The 24680-nt window shown below is 44.6% G+C and overlaps 1 protein-coding gene and 1 long non-coding RNA gene across 9 annotated transcripts in view; one reads left to right on the forward strand and one right to left on the reverse strand.

The window, feature by feature from the left end:
* LOC115408231 (uncharacterized) overlaps positions 1 to 24079 on the reverse strand; it is a 28614-nt gene extending 4535 nt beyond the window's left edge. The window contains exons 1-2 of the long non-coding RNA XR_003933752.1: positions 24024 to 24079; positions 19478 to 19480 (exon numbers count right to left, since the gene is read on the reverse strand). This is a non-coding gene — a long non-coding RNA (uncharacterized LOC115408231). The remainder of the gene's footprint in view (positions 1 to 19477; positions 19481 to 24023) is intronic.
* LOC115408166 (GRB10-interacting GYF protein 1-like) lies at positions 4826 to 24030 on the forward strand. 8 transcript variants are annotated; one of them, XM_030118801.1, is made up of 25 exons: positions 4826 to 4989; positions 10012 to 10668; positions 10786 to 10849; positions 13868 to 13997; positions 14553 to 14648; positions 14809 to 14926; positions 15385 to 15493; positions 15850 to 16049; positions 17142 to 17371; positions 17537 to 17657; positions 17785 to 17970; positions 18822 to 18976; positions 19500 to 19668; positions 19756 to 20057; positions 20262 to 20362; positions 20446 to 20540; positions 20647 to 20720; positions 20829 to 20966; positions 21071 to 21280; positions 21378 to 21598; positions 21689 to 21846; positions 21953 to 22116; positions 22352 to 22396; positions 23379 to 23523; positions 23753 to 24030. In XM_030118801.1, exons 3-25 carry the CDS (start codon positions 10815 to 10817, stop codon positions 23818 to 23820), a joined length of 3270 nt encoding a protein of 1089 aa, XP_029974661.1. In that variant the 5' UTR covers positions 4826 to 4989; positions 10012 to 10668; positions 10786 to 10814; the 3' UTR covers positions 23821 to 24030. The 8 variants fall into 8 exon arrangements, with proteins under 8 accessions (XP_029974661.1, XP_029974687.1, XP_029974636.1 ...); XM_030118827.1 differs by having other exon boundaries at positions 19756 to 19979; XM_030118776.1 differs by having other exon boundaries at positions 20440 to 20540; positions 23753 to 23937.
* Positions 24080 to 24680: the final 601 nt, after the last annotated feature.

Below are 24680 nucleotides of genomic sequence, written 5' to 3' on the forward strand. Positions count from 1 at the left end.
AGAAATGAGCCTGATCACTGAGGTTTATCTGTTTTGAAGTTCTTCTGTTCCCCAGAGGAGAGACCAGACCCACACATTGAAAACCACTGCTCCAGTAACTTTAAGCACTTTTAGAATTCTTCAAATAGCATGTTAAACTGTGCTTTTACACTTATTAACAAGAACTCTGAACAATGGAGACTATTTATAAAAAGTCTTAATTTCATTATTTTAGTTTGTTTTCAATTACGCTCCTAAAGATTTCAGACAAGGCCTGGTGTTACTACTGCTCTTGTTAGAATCTCATTGCAGTAGAAAGAAGGAACAGGCCGGAGAAGCAGAAATACAGCATGTCAGACTTTTCCGTGTGAATCAAGTTTAAAATTTGTACAAGTCAGAAATTCCATTCATAGCTGGTAAAGTAGCTTATCTTAAGCTTACGTTATTACCCACTCATGCTCGCAAAGTACAGACACGATGGAAACATCCAGATAAAGTCTACCTTCTTATGGCCTCTCTCATGCTTTTGAGTGTCTGACGGTGTCACATCGTGAGGTTTGTCCACATCCTTCTGGGAGAACCTTTTAAAAGAAGTTGCTGAGGTAGCATCGAGGTAGAAAGCCTGTAAACAAAGTCTTTACAGTGTTCATTGTGGTTTAAAACGTCCCCGAACGCTCCTGCCTGGACCCCAGAAGTGCATTCCTTACAGATGAAAGTTTTATCACTGCAGCTTCTGCTTTCCTCGGTCGTCTTCACACCTCTCTGCGCTCTGCTCGGTCTCTTTTTCACTTCTAAAGTCTCTGGCTACTGATATCTTCAACCTTTTCATGCTAATGGATTCTTTGAGAAAAACCGGCCGTATTTGCAATGTAGTCAAATGGCTTTCAGTCAAAAAAACCAGTTGTTTTCATTCAAAGATCATTTTTATTTGTATTATTATTTCAAGTGCAGACATAAAATTGATGTTCTTTAACTCGAGCACACTCATTGGTGTATTCATCTTTATCAGGTTTACAAAATAAAGAGCCAAACAGGTGAATCTGTGAAAAGCTGAATGTGTTTTTATAGCCAATCAACACAATTTGACTTGACTGCAGAGCGAGGCAACACTACAGCTGTTTAAATTGATAAGCACCTGTTTAAGTGCTGTCATAATGGTACTTTAAAGAGAAGTTGAGCTGAGTTTGATTCTTTTCTTGTTCATCCTGCTTATCTGAGGCTGGTAACATGTCCGAGCGACACGCTCCCTGCACCCAGGCTCCGCCTCCCACAACCCTCAGATAACGACAGATTGACAGATACAGATGAAAACAGTTTCACTAATTGATTTATTACCGCAAAACAAACACGAAACGATTCTGGTCACATGTATGCACAGTTAGTTGTATAATTTCTGCATCGAAGTTACTTGTAAAATCCTTTTTAAAAGAAAATCCAACCAGTAATGTCACAAATACATCAAAGCCAGCTGGCATTTACATGAGCCAGGCCCACAGTTCTGTTGTGCTCGAAGCGCTCTCGTTCTGTATTGATTTCTGGACACTTCAGTGGCGGCTTCAGAGAGTCCTCACCCCACACATGGACAGTATTCGATAAGAGATGTGTGTGTGCGCTACAGGTTTTTTTTTTTTTTTTGCCTCTAAAATCAATGAACAGTGAGCTGTGCTGAGGAAAAGTGGCTCTCGCTGTTTGTTTTCATTTACTCAACCATTTGTGGAAAAACCAAGAGATTGTCCCCGATGAGAGACAGTCCGAACATGTGCAGTGCCTTCTGTCTCAGAGCTTTATCATCGGGGAAAGAGTTCCTACTGTAAGCTGACTTATTGAGTTTAACTGTGTCGACTCAAGACGTGTTATGCTGAAACAGTTTCCAGGTGTCCCTTCTCTTCCTGAAAGGGTTTTTTCTGACACACAGCTCCTGTAGAAAATGGCCACGTCACTGCCAAAACCTTTCTGCTTCTTCAGGAACCTTTCTGCAGGAAAGCTGATTTGTCTCAATGCCACCTTTTAACATTTAACATATGCAGAGGCCTACACTCCATCTGATTTGTAAACATTTGTGTAAATTTGCATATGTACATAGCCCAAGTGAATATTTGAGTCGCTGATGCGACTGTGGAGAGTCCCATGGGGTTACAGAGTGAAGCAAGCTGCAGTGCTGATGATGTTTCACTGGTTTGAAAAATGCCCTTTAAATAGCATAAATGATGCTGGATGCATCATGATGGCGGACAAGTTAATAGCAAGCTTTCTTAATATGGCTGATCTTTCATTAGCGTGGCTCATTGACCTTTGGTGGACAATTTTTCTGGGAACTTCATCACCCTGACTTCTGGAAAGTAAAATTTCACTTGCACGGATGGGATTTGCGCCATGAGCAGAACAAATGTATTAATCTGAATGAGGACTAAGGCATTGATCAGGACCAGACCATTTTAACTAAATGATCAAAGCCTATTTTTTCCTTGTGGATCTTATGTTTTAACAGTAATCGGCCTGAATCAACTGGCTGGTGGCACACTTGGCTTTGTTCTGGCTCTGGCCCACCCTGTTGGTATTTGATTGCTTGTGTGCTAAATTAAAGGGGGAATTTGCAACTTGAGAGCATATTGGGCAACACACCCACAAAATAACACTTCTGTATTCTTTTCTTTGACTCCAAGTCAAGTGATTGTTCTAGACAGTGAGAGAAATCACAGTGAAATACAACATATAATTGCACTGAGACGTTTCAGCTTCGTGCAGCCAAACTGATGATCCAGACATTGCTGTGCTCTCTCTACCTGGGGCTCATACATCCAGGGCGTGTCCATCCTCCTCTTCCCATCAGACTTCTGAAAGATGTAGGTTGAGGAGAGGGGGGGGACGGCGACTGCTGTCATACAGAGTGGCACAGCGCATTTTATCAGCATACCTCTGACAGATCCTCCCTCAGGCCCTGTCCCTGTGATCCCTGCGGGGGGTGTCTCATGTAGAAGAAATGGCTGCAGCCTTTGAAGTTGTGAGACACCGTAGCACTCACCAAGAGGGACCCGTCAGCAGAGAGGACAGGATGCACGGGTAAAACTGGAGCATCCTCAAACAGCTGGAGGAGCTGGGAGCTTATTCCTTCTCATACAGACATGTCTGCCGTGCGGTAATAGTAATCACTAATGAGGGTGTTCGCAATTGCTGCAAAGTCAAGTAAAATACAGTGGAGGAAGAATGCAGACCAAGTATGAAAAGCTGGCGCACAGTGTGGCTCTGTTGGATGGATGGTTTACTTATCAGGTCTGAAAATGTCTGCAGTCAGAATTTTACACAAATTTCTGTGAGGCTGTGTCATGGTCTAACTTGCCTCATAAATCGTCCTGGATTGATCTCTATGGTGTTATTCCATGAAATAAATGACTGTGGCTGGTGGATACCATCTTCTTATCACTTTTAAAATGATACACATGAATGATATTATCACCATTAAGACTTTAATATTTGGAGGTGGGCTGCATTGTTTCTGTGCCGCAATGGATTTTCTTTTCATACTGTGGCTTTTCTCTCACAGCCCAAAGACTTGATGTTAGTCTTGCTGTTTGACGGTATCTTGTGGTTATGATTGTGGTATTTGTGTGTTGTTTTCTGTGGCTCTGTCCGGGGGGGGGGGGGGGGGGGGGGGGGGGGGGGGGGGGGGGGGGGGCAGTGGTTATCTTCAGGACTTGATATGGATATACAGTTGTACATAGATAATACACCAATATTTGTTGCCCCTCTCAAGCAGTTTTCACCTCTTTACCTTACTTACATTTCCTTATTTCAGTGCTTCAATCTGTTTTTACATTTACATTGTGTTTCAGTATATCACTATCTACTATTTGTGCATATTTACTTCAGCACATTTTTTAATTTTTTTGCTTATCAGGTTTTCTGTTATAGATCTTTTTCATTAAGAGATTTTTTTTTCAGTGTTACTGCTTTTTTCTGTTTGGGTTCTGGTGATGCTGACTAAAGATTTTCAGGATTGGTTTAGGGCCTTAGAAATGTGTGTGTGTGGTATCCAGTTCAAGCCAGTGCACAGGTAAGAAACACTTTAAGGCAATGCAATGAAAGTAATTAAACTACAAGTCCACCAATATGTAGCTTAAATAGACATAAATTATGTTCACTTATACAATTTGTGTGATTATATTATCTTTATTTGTGCTTCTATGGTCATATATCATCATATAGTTATGTGAACGGGGTCTGAATAGAAGTGTTCGGCATAGTTTTTAGTTAATGCAGCTCCAAAACCTGAACACACATTGCTCACATGTTGAACACAGCAGGCGATATTTCTGATTCTGAGGCGGGAGGAGAAGAGAGAAATGTGATACAATGTTTCACTTTAAAGACAGACTCTGTAAATTGTTTCATTTTAGAACCGGGACGCCACTACTCAGTGGACACAAACTGCGCCATGCGCAGTGTCTGCAGGCCATCCCCGTCCAGTTGAAGGGTTTCAATAACAAAACACTCACAGATATTATCAGTTCACACGCAGCGCTACCAACAACATGGCGTGGACGTAACTTTTTTGGGGCGTTGTCTTGGTTATATCACCGATACTTCCGGGTTTTATTCGATCCGTTTACGATCGGCACGCTTCACAGAGACACGGACCGCCGGTTCCTCTCGTTTAAAAGCCCGATCCGAGCCCCGGTGTGAGCCCGGTGGAAGCCCGGCCTGGCGAAGAGGGGTGTGTGTTTGTCCTGCTCCTGCATTGGCTCGCGCTTGTCAGTGTCCAGTCACGTGGTGGTCACACGGACGGCCATGTTTCCGAAACACAAACAACAAGAAGAGCAGCGACTGGGAGCCAGCAGACACCCGCAGATACGCAGCAGCGACCGTTGGAGGAGAGGGAAAGAAATTAAATAAATAAAAACACGGAGCACGACTTTTTCAAAGTACTATTCTGTCGAATGAATACGTTTACAGTGTTTAAAGAGACCAATGCAGACGAGCAGACCAGCAGTCTGGTAGCTATAAACAGAGAAGGTAAGCCACGGTTCCTTCTTCGCGCTAGCTGGCTAAGCTAACGAGCTGCAGCTCGGACGGCTCGGGCTCTATCTCTCCGCCTCGGAGCGCCGTTTTACACCGGGCGGCGTTTCCCCTGCGCGCCCGCTCCGTTCCCGACGCGGTTCGTTGTGTTTACACCGCCGCAGCTTTTTGCTTATCGCCGACAGGCGAGTGGAGGTGGTCGTCCCGCACATTGGCGGAGCAGGCCGGGGACTCCGAGCTCCACACTCCGCCCCCTCCGCCATCATATCCAGTGTCATTTGAACCTACAAGCTAGGCCTTTACGATCAGCGCAGGCTTAGGGAGACTCTTTTAGCGGTTACCAATGTTATGCAACACGAGCGAGATATTTTCATGCAGATATTCTCGCATTGATTGATATTTGAACTCTGTATATCAGCCGACCCGCGCGTACTTGGCTTAAAGATGGGCAAGTGAAGGTTAGCATAGCTCGCTGCCTTTACGGTGGCGAGTAGAGCTGACCTAAACAAAATGTTCTAAAACTAAACACTTTCCCCCCCCCCCCCCCCCCCCCCCCCCCCCCCCCCCCCCCCTTTATCTAACTTGCTAAACTTACAATCGATGTGCTTGTAGTGTATTTTACTTGACAGACGTTGCAGCCTATATTCCCTTAACTTATCTAAGCTATCCCGCACGTCCTAACGTACGTAGCACAATAGTAAAACGTAAACCCCTCTTAACCTGCAGGCCACATCATACCTGTGTGACACTGCTTTAAGATTTTTTGGGGATTTTTTCATTTGTTGACCAAATTATATGTTTTCACGTCGATTAAATTTTTGTGTCCTTGCTTCCTGCATTTCCCTGTGCACAGTTGCTTTGCTTTTATCTGGATTACAGCTAATTACTCACATTGTGATGAAGTTTTTCTTCCTGAAATGACTGTAACTGCATTTGAGTTATGCTTTTCTCAGTATAATCTGTTCTTCTAGGTGGTACACATTTCTACATTTTGTATTTTAACAGTGCTCTTGATCCTTGAGCCCCAATGATTTCTGCAGCTTGTTTTACTGTAAATTTTTACCGGTTTATCCACCTTTATGAAATTACCAATGATAGAAGATAATCATGTGTTTGCAAACATTCAAGCAGGAGTCCCCAATATGCCAAAAATGCACATTTAGTTCCAGAATGTTTGCAAAGTTGGCAGAATTAATGAATTTCTGTCTGGATAAATGATTTCCATTAATTTAAGATATTGTATGGACAACAGGAGGCACAGATTGTGTTGCCTGTTCATCAAAATCTGAAGGAAATCTATTATTAAAAGGTATACACATATCGTTTTTGGCTGCTAGTATAACTATTTTTTCTAATGCTGCTTCTTTTTGCACATTTTTCCTTTTTTAAGCTTATTGTTAGAATACACGATCAGAAATGATTGGAATTTTATTTTATTTTGGCATAAAATTAACATTAATTTATCATTTACACAGGGTTGTGGTTGGAGAGCTTGAGAACCATAATCTGACAAATCAGAAATAACCGGAAGTGGAGCAGTTTGGTGTTTTATGTCTATTTACTTGTCTTTTTTTTTTTTTAAAAAAACCTATAGTCCCATTAATTAAAAAAATGTTGCATAGTTTTTGATTGTGTGACAGTTGTAGAATTTTTCAGAGTTTTACGTTTGTCATAGGGCTGTGCAATATATTGAAACTTACGAGATATTAACGTTTTCCTCAAATTCGATATAAAAAATACGGACATTGTTTATCAATTCAGTCTCTCTCACTCTGAAACAAGCTTCGCTCAAACATACTTAAAAAAAAGATCTAAAAAAACTGCTTGACTCTTTTTCCCCCCCCCACATATTTTCTGGACAATTAATGTGTTTACTTTGTGCAGCTGGTGGATAATAAAAGTGCTGTGTTGCTGTTTTGTTACCAGCTTTGACCTAGATAGTATTTGTGGTGAAACTTAGTTTATATTGTATGTCGCCGTTTTCGCCCAGCTCTACTTGATGCATTCTGTTTTTGAACTTCCTTTATGCAATTAAAGGTACTACAGTCATTCGTCACTTAATTACATTTCAATAAATAGTGTATTCTGGTGTGTTAGGTATAAAGAATCGCGGAAAGAGGCAGTGCGAGCAGTGAATGGCTCAAAAAAGCAGCTGCGTCATGACGTGTTGCATTTGTAATCTCATCATATAAAAATGAGGAAATTCCACATTTCTCCACCGTTCTAGGACCTGGTCATACGACCCCATTGAGAAGTTTGGAGAACATTTGGTTTCTGAGAGGCACTTGAAAATATTTGTGCTGAAAGATAAAAAATCGCATTGATATATAAGTCTCTTATGTAATTTAACGACAGTGTGAGAGAGTGAAGTTGTCTCTGTCAGTGGTTGAGATGATGTTGATATTAGGAAGGAATATGATTTTATTTGGTAATGATTTTCTTTCCATTTATATTAAAACCTTGCAAGTACAGTACAGTTAAATGTATAGCTACATGCATTTAACTGTATTGTGAGAGATGTGAATATTAGACAAAGTCAAAAATTCTGTGTCCCAAACTTTGACCAAGCTTTTCAAATTGTTTTTTTTTGCTGAATTGTGTTAGAGAAGTCAGAGGAATTGCTGTTTTGCTGTTCCTTTGTGAAACATGTCTCTTAAAGCCAAAATAACCTCTGTTTGGAACAGCTTGTAATTTAAGGACACTCATGCTCGAGTTGTGAGTTTAAAGACAATCCTTACCAACTCAATGCACATTCAAGATATGAGGTTTTCTTTTTCCTTCAGTTGTAGCTGAACAGTTCCAGGTGTTTTCAGTCATTTGTTGATTTCTCTGCTTCTGACTCATGCGTCCCCAAGACATTTTAATTAATCTGAGCTCTTTTCTTTCAAATTTAGCCTTCTGTCATTTCATTTTTGCAGAGCCAGAATGCACAGTGTCTAAACAATTCAGCTTTGTGCTATTGCACATGTTGATTTCTTGTGATATATTGTGCAGCCCTGATTGAAATCATCTCTTTTTAGACATCGAATAGCGGAATGATTTTCATTGTCAAGAAAAGCATAGTTAAGAGAAAAGTCAGAATTGTGTTTACATAAAGTCAGTTAAATGCCAATAGCCCACAAATATCAGCCAGTGGTCTCAAATCGGATCCAGTCTGAGATGACCATGAACAACATTTTTCCCCATTTAAAGTGCTGTTCTTAAGTTGTCCACTAGAGACTGGACTGACTGTTGGCGACATGGTAATAAAGTAACAGAATTCAGATGCTCCTGATAACCTCACACAATTTGTATATATAGATGCTGCAAGTTACAGGCGTCCCTCATGCATGTTAGCATGCGACTTACCGACAAAGATGAATCATCTTAACTGCTTGAGGAAATTCTGACATGCCAGAAAATTAGAATTGGCACCAAAGGTAGAACATGCAGGAAAGATTTTGCACTGGACCTTGTTTCATAAGAAATCAGAAAAGTTTCAGAGTGTAGTCATATCCTCTGATTGGGATCACATTGGACTGTATGCAGACTCTGTCCGGAAGGCTCTCTTCTTTAAAAAGCCTCGTAAAGATGGATGGAGAAGTTCATTTGAATAAAGGGAGACCTTTTACACATGAAGGCTCTGGACCTCAGAAAGAACAAGCAAACCTCCTCCCACACAATTACCTCCACTAAATTGTATTATATTTGCCAAAACATTGCAGTGGAGCTTAAAGCTGGCAGACAGGTAAACTTAGAAAAACAGGATCCTTCAAAGTCAAAACAGTCGGCAAACTGCCCAGGTCTGCTCTAAATTCCAAGAAGTGGATTTTTTCTGGTTTCCAGAGTTGGTCTGCTCTGGCCCCCCTGCAATAAGGGGTCCCAGACCTCAGTTTTGGAACCACTGCACTAGACAATACCTAAATGTTCAGCATGGATGACTGGTTTGTAAATTTTTTGCACACAGATTGAGCGTCACCCTTTATCCAGTCGAAGTAATCCCACACTTTGGAGGATTTCCAACTACAGTAGAGAACCGACAGAGAACAATAGTGTCATGAGATGTATCTCCTGTTTTGAGTTTGCGTTGATGATGAAAGATGGAGCTGAGAATTAATTAATGTAACTCTGCTGGCGACAGCAGCAGATGAATTGGTGGTAAATTTCTATCGCTTTCCTTTCATCACTTATCCCAGTGAGTGCAAATACAAGTTACTACCAAGGCTGTTAAACTCTTGGCAAGGCGCCTGTTTGTTCATTGTTGAATCGACTTCCTTTCCACAATGCCTTTACAGCCCAACGTGGTGGTATTGCTAATCCTGTCTGCACCAAACTGCGAGTTTAGCTTTGTTACAGTTGAGACTAACAAACCAACAATATTACGCTGTCGTTACTTTATTGTAGATTGTTGCATACATTAGCAAGGACAGTGTGGTTGAGTGATAAAAGCTCTCGTATATACTGTTAGAATAAGTTATACGCTTATTTGCACTTAAAGTGAATTGGAATATTGAACAGGGACGCTGTTTGTATGTGTGGGCTTTACCTGTTGAGATGTTGTTGCCGTCGATATTGCCTCGGTTTTTCTTTGAGGAAGCGTTTCCAGCCAGCTGCGCGCTTTAAGAGGCAGCTGGTTCGCGAGCGTTACTGAAATAGACATTTCTGGATGGAAAGTCTCCAGTGAAACACGGGGCCGTGACCGAGTGCTAGACCAGAAATAGTTTTCATTTATTCAGTGAAGGAACACCGCTGCGCTTTTCTCCACGCTCAGTGTGCTGGAGCAGATTGATCAAATTGGGCCGGTACCTTTCACTGAGTCTGAGGCACGCCGCGTAAATAGTGTCAGGTCCCTGCAGCGGAAAATCAAATTACACCTCCTCTCCTCCCGACTATACAGGTGGACCGCTGCGCCGTGAAAACGCATCTCGCCAGCAGCTAATTTATCAAGTGTACGCCTTTAGCGTTGGTTGTGACTGCAGCGTTCCTCCGATCCCGTCACTCAAAACTCTTTTCTCTCTCTTTCTTTTTCTCCCCAAACAGTGGTGCGAAGGGAGGAGGACAGGAAATAAAGGAGTCACCTGGAGGGTCTCCGTCAATCCACATTTCAGTTGGAGCGAGGGAAAACGGCACAGAGGGAGAGAGGGAGAAAGGAGACGAGGAGTGGGAGTCGCGTCTGCTCTTGGCAGCTGTTCCAGCAGCCCATTTCATTATTTTGGCTGTTATTTAGATCCCTGCGTTACTTTTTCTTTTGGATGAATCAGTTGATATTTTTAACTTTAATGTGAGATATAACTGCTGTAAAAAGATAAAAAAAAAAAGTGGAAAAAAAAACAAAGAAAACATTATTACTAGCAAGAGTGTTTTATTTTGTTCCATCGTTGATTTCCAAGGTTCTTTTTGTTTCTTTTTTTATGTTTAACAACCCTTTTTCGGCTGTGAGTAGCAGGAGCTTCCATTCTCCAAACTATCGTCGAAACCCCTCCCCGCCCTTTCCTTTTTACTTAGTTAGGACCTGATAACCTGGTATTCCTCAAGCACCTGAAACTGGCAGCTATTCTCTCTGTGTCTGTGTGTTTGGGGAGCTCTGTGACCACAGCTTAAGCACCACTCAGCCTTCTAGTCACCTAAGCCTAACTAAAGCCAGCCAGCTCGAGCCTGGTCCAGCCCAGTCCAGCCTGCTCCGATTATCTGGACAGGGTGAGGAAATACACTCATGTCTTGCATTTGATATTTGTTTTGCTTTGTTTTTTGTTTGTTTTTTTTTTTTTTGTTTTTTTGCAAAACCTAACACAAGAAATCTCGTTCCCTCTTCAGATACTCAGTTCTGTGTGGACGTGAGGAATATGACTGCTGAGACTCTTAACTTCGGCCCAGAATGGTAATGGATCCAGTGTTTTCTTTCTCTTTAATTCGGTCTTTTGGCCACATGTCTGAATTGAAATGTGTGCGATTGATGTTGTCATAGTAATCATTATTAACATCTGGCATGATCATCTACAGTTATATTAATGTTCTTAACAGTTCATGAAATGTCTTTAAGAAACAGAAAAGCTGAAATATTGCATTAATGACCTTTAAATTGAGTCTTTCAAGTTTTTCTTGGTTGGTAGTCGAATCCAAAACTGAAACGGGAGTCTTCACACATAAAGACTCGGTTGCTCTTGACATTAATAACACATACACACAGAGAGATCTGTCCTTGATCATACTTCTGTTAGTCTTTTGGTTGATTGATTGATTTATTTGGCAATAATACATTAACACAACATGACCACAGGATAAAAATAAGATCAAATCAGACTTATTGCCAAGGATTGCACAGGAAAGCCAGGGGCTTGTTTCCACTGTGGTCCTTTAAAAAACAGAAAAAAAACTAAATACACAAGGTCCACAAGACTACAAGGTCGTCTTGTGAATGACGACACGGCCAACAGAAGGAGCCCTACTGTGGTTAGGAAGAATAACAAATAATGAAAGTGTTGGTTGTCTTTGACTTCCTTCTTTCCTCCCAAATTAAACTCTCCACTTCTCCTTGGTTTGTGGTGAATATGTTAATTCGGAGTGACTCATTCCAACACACTGGAAGCATGAAGGTGGCTCCGTTTACAGTGTGAAATGCACATATCTATTGTCTTGTGTGTGTTAAGCATACATGAGTCATTTCTCACATCTTAAAAGACTTAAAGCTTTTACATGTTTACATTCCATGATCTAAAAATCCCAGCCTAAATCGTTTCATAACAACATACTCCCTTTACTTAGCAGGTAATTGGAAAGGAATTTTTAACAGTCTAGGAAGTCGAACTACAGTTTTGATTGCCTCAAGTGATTGTAGACTTTGTTTATTTAGTTAAACACAAATTGACTATTTCAACTGACTAAAAAAAACAGTGGCTTAATCTGTGATTACAATAACTGTCACACAGACAAAGTACGCTGTGTTCTATTAAGCCATAACTATTCACATGGCAAGGATAATGATAATAAAGTTCTTTCTTCCGTTTGATTCAACCTAATTAAACCAGAATCTAGGTTTTTTTCACTTCGCTACCCCATGCACGTCATCTATCTTGCTGCGTGTACACGCTGCTGTGTGTTAGTGTAGTGATTAATGGGGGGGCGGGAGCGGTGCGGCGTCGAGTTTGGGAGCACTCCATCTCGCAGAGTGCGACTGACCCGCACATTCTTGGTGCGGTGCCAGCCTCGCAGAATATTTCACTCTTTACACATCTGCAGCTGCTTTCCTCTCGGTGGCCCTCGTAGCCCACTTTTTTTCCCCCTCCGTACTCCACATGTGCGGCCGCCTGGCCAGCGTGTTTACAATTTTGTTGAAGCTTGTTAGTATTTAAAACAAATGTGACGTCTTCTTGGCGGTCGGGTCCGCGAGTGCGGTTGGTCACCGCGGTGAAATTGTAAGTGAAGATACTCTGCCAGATCAGACCGTGAACCCAAACAGGTCAGTGAAAGAATCCATCTCAGTCTTATAGATTTGATGCAGTTGTATACAAATACCTTCGCGACTTCAACCACCAGCAGCAGCAGCTTTTCTTTTCTTTTTTTTTTTCCTTCCCCCTCCTCAGATCTCCTCCTATTATGCACAGTAGCTGCGGCTCCAGCTATTTTCACCCTCTTTGATATGCTACATGCTCCCCACCGGCCTTTCATGATGCTTTCCCTTACCTCTTCCACCCCACACCCCACCCTCTGCATCTCCGAGCCGCATATGGTTTTGATGTGGAGCTGCGAGTCAATGACACACTTTGTAGAGGCATGTGAATGGAGTCATTGTTAAACAGCAGGGCCTTGGAAGCCAGCCTGCTCGTAATGGCTTTTTAAAATGAAATCTTGAGATTGGAAAGCTAATATATCAGCCACGTCGGGGCCAAGCATATTCAGGGGGGCCTGCGTAGGAGGATGGCTGATCTGTTACAAAACATCCACTAAATTCTTTCTCCTCTCTCTTTGTGTGGCGAGATGGATGCTATTATTTTATTCGGTCTCCAATTCACATTGAAATGACTTCTATTAAGGTTATAAAACGGCTGAGCCAACACGCAGGCCTGCACCGAGTTATTTACAAGACAGTTTTCTGTATTTTATGGTGGGCAAAGTCATTAGTCAGGACAAAGTAATATGAAAGCTTTTTAAAGGTGCAAAATGAAAACGCACCACTTTGTGTGTTGGGCGGTGATTTAGAGGCGCCATTGTGCCGTTCTCTCAGTCCTGTGCTGGTTCAGCAGTTTGCTTTTAGTTGGGAAACATTCATTGGGTAGTTATACTAACTGATGATAGCTCAGTTAACTCATTCCAAAATGGAACAGAGAACATAATCAATTGGTCAGTTTGAATGTTTTAGGAATTATGTATTTTTGGAGACTGTGACTTCTGTAACTTCTACGCTTCAATTTGACGAAACACCAACAAGATTCGTTCACAGAAAGACTTGAAAGACTAATGCACATTCCTGTTTTCCTGGGAATTTTCCTATTAACCTTATTAAAAATGCTGAAAATGATTTAATCTGGATAGTTTGTGCTTTTAGCATGAATACAGCCACAAGGTGAATGCTGAGGGGAAGTTTGTTCTCTGTAAAGAACCTTTTAAGACACTGGAAAACTGAAATAAGATTATTAAAGGTTTTTATTTATATTTGATACCACAGAACACTCCAGTGTCTCATTACACCATCTTGTGGTGGATATTGGTATTTCAAGATGATCTCGCTGTACTTTTGTAGCTAATTCAACCAAAGACCCCGAGCAGCCCTTTGTGCTGACATTTTTTCTGTTGTACATTTATTCATTCATGATTCTTAATATTTCCTTTTGTATTTTTTTGTCGTCAGTGCATTTGAATATTGTAATTCTCATAGTTTGTTGTTTCTTTCCTCTCACAGGCTTCGTGCACTGTCCAGTGGGGGGAGTGTGACATCCCCCCCTCCTTCCCCCGCCATGCCAAAGTACAAGCTGGCCGAGTACCGCTACGGCCGAGAGGAGATGTTAGCACTTTATATCAAAGACAACAAGGTCAGTTGGGGCAGCACATGCCTGATTTCACATTAAACGCTGGCTGCGATCACACTGCAGGTCTTAATGTTCAGTGTAGTGTCAATGTGGAATTTTGTCCTTTATTTAAATGAGACCTTCCATAATCGCGCCCTCCCCGACACAGAATCGGGGTACTTTTGTCAATTAAGGATGTAGAAGTGTGAAATGTATTGGATTTCAGGTTGCATCAGTTTCCCAGATCCATTTTCTGTTGTTCAGCAAGTCTTAAAAAGTCCGTTATAGGTCACTTATGGGTCAAGGTGTCGGGTTTTGGCAGATTTTGAAGTGAGAACATTAGTTTAGTTTGTGTGTGGATTGCAGTGCAGTGATAACCCTCTTTCTAAACCGTGACGTGCCGCTGCTGGATCTTGTTTCCAGCTCTGTCGGTTCACATTTGTTCACTTTTACATAGCAAATAGCCCCATCTTTAAAAATGACGACATGTTGGTGAATCTTTTTTTTCTTTAAAACTCACAGTTCAGTTCTGGAAAAGATAGTTTTGCCCTGCTGAGCCTCTGCTGCTGCTGTTGTTAGGTCCCGGAGGACATGCAGGATAAGGAGTTTGCTGCTATTCTGCAAGATGAGCCCATGCAGCCCCTGGCACTGGTGCCTCTCACCGAGGAGGAGCAGGTCGGTCTCAAACGCACCGATGCACAGATAATCTCTGGAAGTCAAACAGTTTGAGCCCGAGCCACGGCGATCACGGTCGTCGTCTTGGCCGACAGATGTGGCGCTCACGAGCTCAAATTCCTCACATTCCTCTCTTTCACTCCTACCGCTCTCCCTGCAGAGGAACTTCTCCATGTCGGTGAACAGTGTGGCGGTGCTGAGGCTCATGGGAAAAGGGGTGAGTGGAGCCGCCCCAGCTGGAGTGGTTCGTGGACGAGGGGCCGCAAGAGGTGGTCGAGGTAAGACAAACAAACTAAAAGACGAGAATTAGTCATAAAAATAAAGCACTTCACGAGTCTTTGCATTGACCACCTTCATTTCTACAACAGCTGCAGAATCCAAAAACAACAGAAATGCTACCCAGGCCCTTTTGGCTGCAGCCACAATGGCTGGTGTCCAGGCAAAGTAAAACAGTTTATTCAAGGCAGTGACTGGAGTGCTTGTTTCCTCTCTTTCTCCCAAGATCTTAACGCAGCACACTTCCTCTTGGCTCGTGTAAACAGTCGTCCTTCCAGCCACACCTGTCCAAAGCCACTGTACTTACTCGCTCACCTTGTCCACACACTCCACCCCAGTGTAAACACGAGCTGTCCGGTACAGAGCGGCCCGGGAAACAACAGACGCAGGGCGGGGGCAGTGGCCACAAGCTCTGTCCCACAGAATGCAAACACCTGCTTCCCTGTGCCTCTTCACGCAGGCCGAGGTCGTGGCGAAGGTGGATTCTACCAAAGAAGTATTGAAGATGCAGAGGTGGGCTTCGGCCGAAGTGTCCGAGAGATTCACCGCAGCCAGAGCTGGGACGACCGGTAAGGAGATCGCCACCCGGAATCTAGTTCGAAATGTTGGTTGTAATTCAAGCGCTCTACTTAGAGGTAAAGGTTGCTGAGAGGAGCTGTCATCCAGTGTAATAAACTCTGTAATCTGCTCCGGTATTTTTGTCTTGTGAGGCTCCCGTGGGATGTTTTATCTCTCTTGTGCAAGGGATCTTTTCTTATCAGTCCAAACTATAAACAAGTGTCAGTTTTCTGTGTCTTTTCCTCATGGATCAGTTTCAAATGATCAATTTGCGGTCTGTGACATTAAGTACCAGCTGCAGTCATTTATCCAGGACCAGAACACGGTTTATGTTTTGGATTGATAGAGTTTCCCTTCCTGTCCTCAGGGGCGAGCGTCGATTCGAGAAGCCTCTGCGGCGGGAGGTGGGGCGGCCTGGCTTTGAAGAAGCCGGAGGTCCCGGGGGTCCAGGGAGGAAGGAGTACACAAGGGCTGACAGCGATAACTGGCGCACCCTCCGGGAGGAGCAGGAGGAGGATGAGGGGGAGCCGGGCAGCAACTGGAGACTCGCTGGACCCCGCAGGGATGGTACGATAACAAACATTAACATCTCGCTGCACAGATTTAAAGGCCAAGGCCTGCGCAGATCTCAGGGTTTTTCTGTTGATTTCATGGATTCAGTTTCCTGCTAACGTAGCTGGATTCAGCTGAGCAGGATGTCTTTTTTTTTTTTAATGAATGCATGTTGAACAATCAGGAAAAGAGCTGCTACACAGCCCCAGCTAGATGTTTTTTAATAATTAGTAACATTAAGGGCTCTAGGAAACAAAGATGTTCTTCGCTGTTTGATGTTGCGCAATAACTGAAGGTGAGACGTCTTGTCAACAAGTTCAGGTCATGATAAACCAAGTGTGGCTTATGCTGGTGAATCTTACATAATAAAACAGCAGTGATTTGTTTTTGCTCATTTCACAATCTGCTGTGATTCTAACCCTCTGTGAGACACTGGGTGCAGCAGCTATACTGACATCTAGTGGAGCTGAACAGACTTCTGTTACACGTTCAACTATTTCCAAACACCATCTTTTGTTTTCAGTAATAACATCTTATCCACATTTAACTGAGTGAGTAAAAGTAGCTTCAAAAATCTAAATGGTTTGAGTATCATGCTTTGAAAAAGTAGTTTTTGAAGTTGTAAGTAACTTTAGATCCATTCAACATATGCTAGCAGTCACCGTTTTATTAGATTTTTTTTAGTTACCAGTAAAAAATTGTGGTTCAAAATATTGAACTTTGGTGTTTGAAGATAATTCTGCATTGAAATGGTTTTCTAAAACTGAAAATAAAAAAGCCAAGGAATAACTGAGTAATCTGTTCGTGATTCTCATAATAACACTAACAAGCTGGAATTCTTTGAAGTATTTTTCAATGAAAACTCTTCCAAATAAAACACAAAATTACTTTATTTTCAATTTCAGTTTCTGGCTCTGAGGAGTCTTGATTGTGGTTTAGATTTTGTCTTTCTTCACCTCTGTTGTTGTCATTTAAAAAAAAAAAACCTTTTCACAGACTTTCTCAGCTCCTGTAGTTGCTCGCTGGAGAAAATATTGTTTCTATTGTTGTTTTCCCAGAGACTACTCTCCTGCCTCTGTTGACAGTTTGTGTTGTTGTTGTTGTTAGATGGTGGTCCTCGCTCAGCGGGCTGGCGGGACCACAACGGTCCAGGCGAAAGCCGTCGGAGGAAGTTCGATTTCGACTTCCGGGACTCGGAGGGCCACAGCGGGGGCCGGCGGCGTGCGGGCAGCGACGGTCTGGAGGACGACAGGGACGGCCTGCCTGAGTGGTGTACAGACGAAGAGGACGGAGACCTGGGCACCTTCGACTCCTCCGGGGCGTTCATGCCTCTGAAGGTGTGTCAGATATCTGCCCCTGATCTAGTCGGCCTCTTTCCAGAATATAGAGGCTGTTTCTGCCACAAACCACAAACACTGAATCATAACCACAGCTAAAACATATATTTCTCTTTGCTTGACGTTTTTCTGTTTCTCCTCTTTTTCTTGGTACGTTTATGCCAGAAGGGCGGCAAGGAGACAATCCTGGAGGAGGAGTTAGATTTCAAGGGGATCGAGGAGGAAGACGAGGAGGAGGCCTATGCCGACGTGGAGAGGAACTGCACTGAAGGAGACAAAGACAAGGGTGAGGAGGAAAATGATCATGCTTTTTAAAGTGTTCAGATCGCATTTTCACCTTTCAAGGCCCACAGGGGGAGAAGTTACTAACGTGTGACACATTTCTTTCCTTTCCTCTCCTCTAAACTGAGCAGAGTGTAAAGAAGCCATTCCTGCAGTTGGGGATGGCGAGATAAAGCCAGCATCACCCTCCTCTTCTCCTCCAGTCCACTGCACCCCTCCATCCCTGGAGCCGCAGCCCAGCCTGGCCGGTCAGGTGGTGGAGAACGCTCCGCTCAGCAACAGCCACCCTGTGAAGGCCAACAGCTCGCCCAGCGAAGGTATGTCCTGACTCAGGTTTCTGTGTGCTGCTCAGCACAGCGCTAGCTAACATGTAGCGTTGGTTTCGTTTGTCAGACCACAGTTTCATAGTAAACCACAGGTAGTATCATATCTCTCTAAGTAACATACTCGGGGTTTACACCGCCACTATAGCTGTGTATGTCGTTGCACCAGATTGATGCATTTCCAGTACGCTTTCACACTGAATCTGACCCCAGCTCATTTTTGAATTGCAAAGCGTTGTTTACATTTGTTTGTCGGTGCTGCATGTATGACGATGAGTGCTGTCGAAGTGATTTTGTGTTTCAAATGTAATGTTTGCATGTGATTTCATGTGCAAGACAGTTTCAGTGCTGCCGTGCGGGGGATGGGATGGGATGGGCATTTTATTGACTGTGACGCTTTGATGATGTGATTGAACTGGGTCAACAACTGCAGCATCGGCCGTTCATTCAGCTTCCGATCACTAGTTCACGCTAACCCCGCCTCTTGAAGGGGTGGGGCATTAGGATTAATGGCTTGGCTTGTCCAGCGATCTTTGTCTTGAATAGAAATTTGGGAAACACTTGAGTCTTCAGCTGGTGTGAAACATTATGTTGGGAGTGTTGAGGAGTCTATCTGTGTCTGTGACCAGATTTTATTCAGTATTTTGGCTTGATATTTAATATGTTTGCTCACAGTCACTTAATATCTTGTTTACTGAGCCTGCTGTTCCTGATGTATGATATACAGAGCCGGTAGACGGCTCTACCGCTCACAATCCGGCATCCAGAAATAGAAGAACTAAAAATAGAAGCCATTGTTTCACTCATGTTTCTTCTTCTCTTTCTTCTCCTTGTTTACGTGTCAGACGTAGCTCCCATGGGGGGCTCCAAGGCCCAGCTGAGCCCCAGCCCCGCCGCCTCCTCCGCCCTGCCTCCCCCTCCCCCTTCCTCCGCCGCTCCTCTCCTCCCTCCATCTGGAGGAGACGCAGAGGATGATGAAGGCATGAAGCACCTGCAGCAGGTAGGAACAGCAGGAGGCCTGTCTGGAGCATCTGTCTCAGCGAGCTGACGCAAAATGTCTCAGAAACTGCTTCTCCCTCAGAGGAGGGAGGAAACTAGTCACTGAATATCAAGAGACGATTACTGTAGATTTGTAGATTTTTAAGGAAATGAGGGCTTCAAATGACCCGTGTGGAATAGATGGGTTCAATCCCAGTCATGGAGGGTTATGGTTATCTGCTTGATGATAGTACAGTGTTTAGATTTTCGTCCTGGTGGTATGTTCCCTACTTTTCCACTAGCTTTTAGCTTCATTTAGCCGTCTTCTCATTTTGGAAATACACATCCGACAGTCTGCAGCTGCTTCCTTTCTCTGCTTTGGATTACGCAGTCTCTTCTGACGCCTGCTTGTTAGATTTGTCAGCTTTCTTATTCTCTCAGCAGGTGAATTAAGCAGCTCAGCTTGTGTGTTACGACACTTAGAAGTGTCTCCTTTCCCTTTGCGATGAGTGTATAAATGAACGGGCTTGTTTGTGTCTGTGTAGGAGGCCGAGAAGATGGTGGCCTCGCTGCAGGACACCTCCATGGAGGAGGAGTGTTTCACCCAGGCGCTGCAGCAGCAGCAGGAGAGCAGGAACACTGCGGCCGCTCTGCCGCTGTCGCACGAGGCCGCCATGAAGTGGTTCTACAAGGACCCGCAGGGGGAGATCCAGGGTACTGGCAGTAGAATTCACATTCACCCGGTTTTTTTTATCAAACGCTGCTGTTCTGGACTCCACTGAGCCTCTGTCCGCCGTCCAGGTCCCTTCACCACGGTGGAGATGTGCGAGTGGTTCCAGGCGGGCTACTTCACCATGACCCTGCTGGTGAAGCGGGGCTGCGACGAGGGCTTCCAGCCCTTGGGCGACGTCATCAAGATGTGGGGCCGCGTGCCCTTCGCCCCGGGGCCCTCCCCGCCGCCCCTGCTGGTGAGACAGCTCCCTCCGACGCAGCGCCCGCAGCCCACCCGGGGGCCCGCCGGGACTGTGAGTCAGAGCTCAGCCAACCTAGTGGATGGGGAGGGGAGGCTGGAGATGAGAGGGCACATTAACAGACAGGTTGGGGTAATGAGCGTTTAACTTGATTCCAGTCTAAATAAACATATATTTCATGCATGTCACACACTGTTAATCTGCCTGTTGAAGCACAATTGTAAAGTATTCATTACATGACACATAGTGATACTGCTTGCATGTATAAGCTGTGTTTTCTGCATGCTCTGCAGTGCGTTTTGCATCAAACGATGATTTGGCCCCTCCTATTTTCAGGGAAACCTGGACCAGGAGCGCCTGAAAAAGCAACAGGAGCTGGCAGCAGCAGCTCTTTATCAACAGCTCCAGCAGCAGCAGCTATTCCAGCTCATTAACAGGTGAGGTGTCGCCTCACGCGCAGAAATCCGCGTTGCTTCCCCCGGGGGGGTTCTGACTGGAAGTGTTTGTGTGGCAGGTGCAGTGAGCAGGGTATGATGCCTTCGATGAACAGGTCGATGTCAGTGCCAGATACAGGGTCCATGTGGGACATGCATACCTCAGCTTCACAGCCGTCAGGTGAGCTGCCGCCTGCTGCAGTTTGAACAAACAAGCACGCACTGTTTAAGATGCATAGTCGTCGGAGGTCCTGCTGCTAAAACAATGCAAATTCATCTCTTCGCAGGCGGTGAAGCCAGTCTTTGGGACATAACAATGAATCCTTCTACTCAGGGTCCAACTCTCGAACAGCTTCAGAAGGTGAGATTGAGTGTTTGTTTGCCACATTAATTTTTCCTTCTCGCCTTTCAGTAGAATACCTGAAAGTTGAATCCATCTGGACATATCCGTGTGCTTTTTCTCCTTCAGCTCCAGCAGGAGAGACGAGACGCTGAACTCAGGGCGAAGCGTGAGGAGGAGGAGCAGCGTAAGAGGAGGGAGGAGAAGAGGAGGCAACAGGAGGAACAGAAAAGGAGGGAGGAGGAGGAGCTCTTCAGACGGAAGCAGGTGAGAAGGAAGAACCTCACCTGAAAGGAGATGTTGAGCCTTGTTTGATCTTTGTGTTCATTCATCGATCATCAATACAATATCACCGTTGTGTCTTCCCGTAGTGTCGTCAGCAGCAGGAGCTGATCATGAAACTGCTGCAGCAGGCCCCCCAGCAGCAGGGACCCGGGGCGGGCGGCTCCAGCTGGAGCGGGGCTTCCTCCTCAGGGCTCGCAAAGGCGGGAAAGCCCCCGGCTCTGGCTCTGCTGGAGATGCAGCAGGAGCTCCTGAAGCAGCAGCAGCAGCAGCAGAGAGCCCAGCAGCAGAGAGACCGCGTGAGTTTGATTCAGAAGCTCTCACACAGCGCTGACGTCAGCCGGTGGTTTTGTCGTCGCTCGTGTGTTAAGCCCGCCTCCTCTTTTCGGTCTGCAGCACTCTGGCATGTCGATGGGCAGCTCCTCCATGGGGGGCCAGTGGGTGGAGGGTGTTGGCATGTGGGGTGGCTCCAGCGGAATGGAGGGCAAGGGCAGCGGCGGAGGCTCCTCCAGCAGCATGGGCATGTGGGACGAGGCTGTGAAGAACCAGGCCAGTCTGCGCGGGAACAGCAACAACAACCTGGGCCTGAAGAACAGCCGCAGCAGCCCATCACTCAGGTAACCGCGCTGTGGAGAAACACTCAGCGATTGCAGCGACTCTCTTTGGATGAAAATAACAGAATGTTTCCCCTGGAATGCCCTCCACAGCGATCAGTACATGATGCGTCGCAAGCGGACGGAGGAGGAGGAGAAGCTCCTGAAGCTGCTGCAGGGCATGAAGCCTCAGGACGGCTTCACCACCTGGTGTGAACAGATGCTGCACGCTCTCAACACCTCTGCCAACAACTCTTCCTCCTCTCTGGATGGTACGCCGCTCGGATTCACGCAAAATCCCGCCATCGCTGCCAGTCGGCGCGCGGCAGCCTGGCTTCCCTCGTGCCCTAATCACTTTATCTGTTTGCCTTTGTGAAGTTGCCACCATCGTGGCATACCTGAAGGAGGTGGAGTCTCCCTATGCAGTGCTGGATTTCATCCGGTCCTACCTAGGGGACACAGTGGAAGCCAAAGAGTTCGCCAAACAATTTCTGGAGCGACGTGCCAAACAGAAAGCCAACCAACAGAGACAGCAGCAGCAGGTAGGGCCGCGGCCGCCGCCTCTTCTCTGCTTCCTAGTTCTCTTTTTAAAGACGTTTTTTAAACTTCTGCCAGAGAAAAATACAATCTCTGTTCCTCTTTGGACCACTGTTTTAACTTACTCTGAGAGAGTGATTAATATTGTTTTTCTATGATGATCAGCATTGTGATACGTGTTTCAGATTCAGTTTGAACTTCCTGGACTGGCTGTAATATCTGCTCCTTTCTGTGTCTTAGTTATCAAAGGAAGTGGCTGGGTTAAACATGAACTTCCCTCTGCAGGTAAATGCAGATAAGCCTCCGCTGCATGAATTGATTACCTTCAGGATTAATCAAGTGTTTATCCATCCATATGGACACTTAATGTTGCTTCGAATAACAGCTCAGTCTGCATAATTAATGCTGCGACAACCAAACTTGGATTTTCTAGCATGATTTTGTTCTGACAGTTCTAAAATCGCAACGTTATCTCACAAGAAACAAATTAATCTTTCTTTTTTTAAAACAAGATTCTATGCATGAAAAAGGAACGGGTTGTTATTGTTTAGAAGTTGTACAGCAAAAACATTTGCATGCTTCTGTGCTTCCTCATTTTTAGACTCTGTTTTCCTGTATTTGCTTTCTTGGCTCCAAAAGCGACTCGCCAAAGAAAATGTCCCAAGAGTTATGACCATAATCAAAGTACAGTAACGTTTGTGCAACAGCCAGTACATTTATGAGATCCAGTGAACCGATTTCTTAAAAATAGTAAGCAAGAACTGTTGACATACTGAGGGAAAGTTCTCAAATCCATGATTTTAAAGTTAAAGGTTACAAGCGGATTATCTTCAGAAACACATGGGCAATCGTTTACATTTGCTGGTTAATCTCAGACTCCTGATACTTTAAAAGTAGCCAGGCTAAAGTCAAACGTGCACGAGGCAACGTGCACGCTTATCACAGGAAAGTGCCCGCCCAAAAGCTGCCCTCTGATCTGCTGCTGTGAGGCGAGAGTCCAAACCGCCACGCCGTTATTCCTCCATTTGCAGCATTATATTTGAAGGCTTCCTGGCGTTCGTTCTAAACAGTCACATAGTTTTTTTCAAGCTCAGCTAATAAAAGGAACCGACCTTTAAGTCAGGCTTGGCTTTTGTGTTGAGTTTTACACCAAACAGCGCTGCTGTCATGAGACCACGACACGCATCAGAGCTCAGTTTGAGTCTTTTACGAATACATTATGATGATGGAGTTTTAATCTCTGAACACATCTGGTTTCTGCTTGCAGGACTCGATGCGAGGTATGAATCCGAGCACTCTGCAGTCCATGTTCCAGGCCAACCACATGGGCAAGGCTGGTCTCTATGACAACCAGGGGGGAAAGATGAAGAAGAAACAGCCCATGATGCTGCACTCTGACCCCAGCATCTTAGGTACGTGACTGTTTTTCTCTCTCTTCACGCTGCAAGCTCTGAAAATAGTCTGAACCCACAAAACACGACTGAGTTTCTCATAAAACATGGCTCAACGGCAGGGAGACAAAAAAAAATACAGCAGCTTCGTCTCACTCACCTAATAAGGAGCAACATTTGTAGAAATGAGGTCCCTGCTGTGTCTGATCTCCCCCTCCTCCTTCTCTTTCCCCCCTCCCCCCCCCTGCAGGGTACTCATTCCACAACGCGGGCGACTGTCTGAGCCTGAATGAGATGGAGATGGTGGAGGATTACTGATGTGACGCAGCGCAGCAGCAATAGCTACCTGAGGCCTTCTGTCTTTTAATCAGACAAACCTGATGACGAATGTGCACTGCTGGGGGGAACCAGGGGGGCGGGGGAGGGCGAGAGAGAGAGAGTGTGTGTAAAAGAGGGAGGTTGCAGGGGTGGAGGCGCCGACCGAGGCACCTCCCACTCTTTCATTCCCTCCGGGTCGACACAAAAAAAGGGCTCCCTGCTGCACCAGTTGATCACTAGAGCAGGGGCGAGGGGGGGGGGCGAGGCGGTGAGAGGTTTCAAGGAAGATGGTTATCCTCTGGCACTCAAAAGATTAAGCACCTTATACTAAACTAATGCACTTTATTGAGATGGGATTTGAATAGGTTTTTTTTTTTTTTTTTTTTCTCATGTGTGTATATCTGTCTGTTCAGAATCGGTGCGTACAAGGCACGCGTGCACGCACGCGTGCCCGAACTGGAAGGGGGGGAGGGGGGGAGGGGAAGGCAGGCGGTGAACGGTGGGGCGTTTTGTTTTTGTTTGTTTGTTTTTTTCAGGGGGACCTTTAGTTGGAACATTTATCAGAAAGCAAATCCTTTCTCAAAAGACAAACACTGTTGATATTTCTCTTGTTTAGCATTTTTTTACGTTTATATAAAAAAAAAAAGTAAAGCTATTGAAAAATGAATTCTAAAAAAACTTGAAGATTTGCACTTGCCTAAAAAAGAAATAAGAAAAAAAAACAACAAAAAAAATCAAATGGGTTTAGTTCTAGAAGTGAATATTTTTGTGAATGTGTACGAGTGACTGAGCGTGCGTGGCTGACTTGTGTCTGATATAAAGTCTGCACAATGTTGTTTTTTTTCTTTTGTTGCTTACCA

Source organism: Salarias fasciatus, chromosome 3 (assembly GCF_902148845.1).
Source record: "Salarias fasciatus chromosome 3, fSalaFa1.1, whole genome shotgun sequence".
NCBI classification, from domain to species: domain Eukaryota; kingdom Metazoa; phylum Chordata; class Actinopteri; order Blenniiformes; family Blenniidae; genus Salarias; species Salarias fasciatus.

Excerpts from the sequence above, each read along its gene's own strand:
- LOC115408166 (XM_030118776.1), top strand. The coding sequence starts at position 10,815 with ATGACTGCTGAGACTCTTAACTTCGGCCCAGAATG. Across the intron at positions 14,649-14,808 it reads CTCTCACCGAGGAGGAGCAG|AGGAACTTCTCCATGTCGGT; the intron begins GTCGGTCTCAAA and ends CTCTCCCTGCAG. Across the intron at positions 20,967-21,070 it reads AGCTCTTCAGACGGAAGCAG|TGTCGTCAGCAGCAGGAGCT; the intron begins GTGAGAAGGAAG and ends GTCTTCCCGTAG.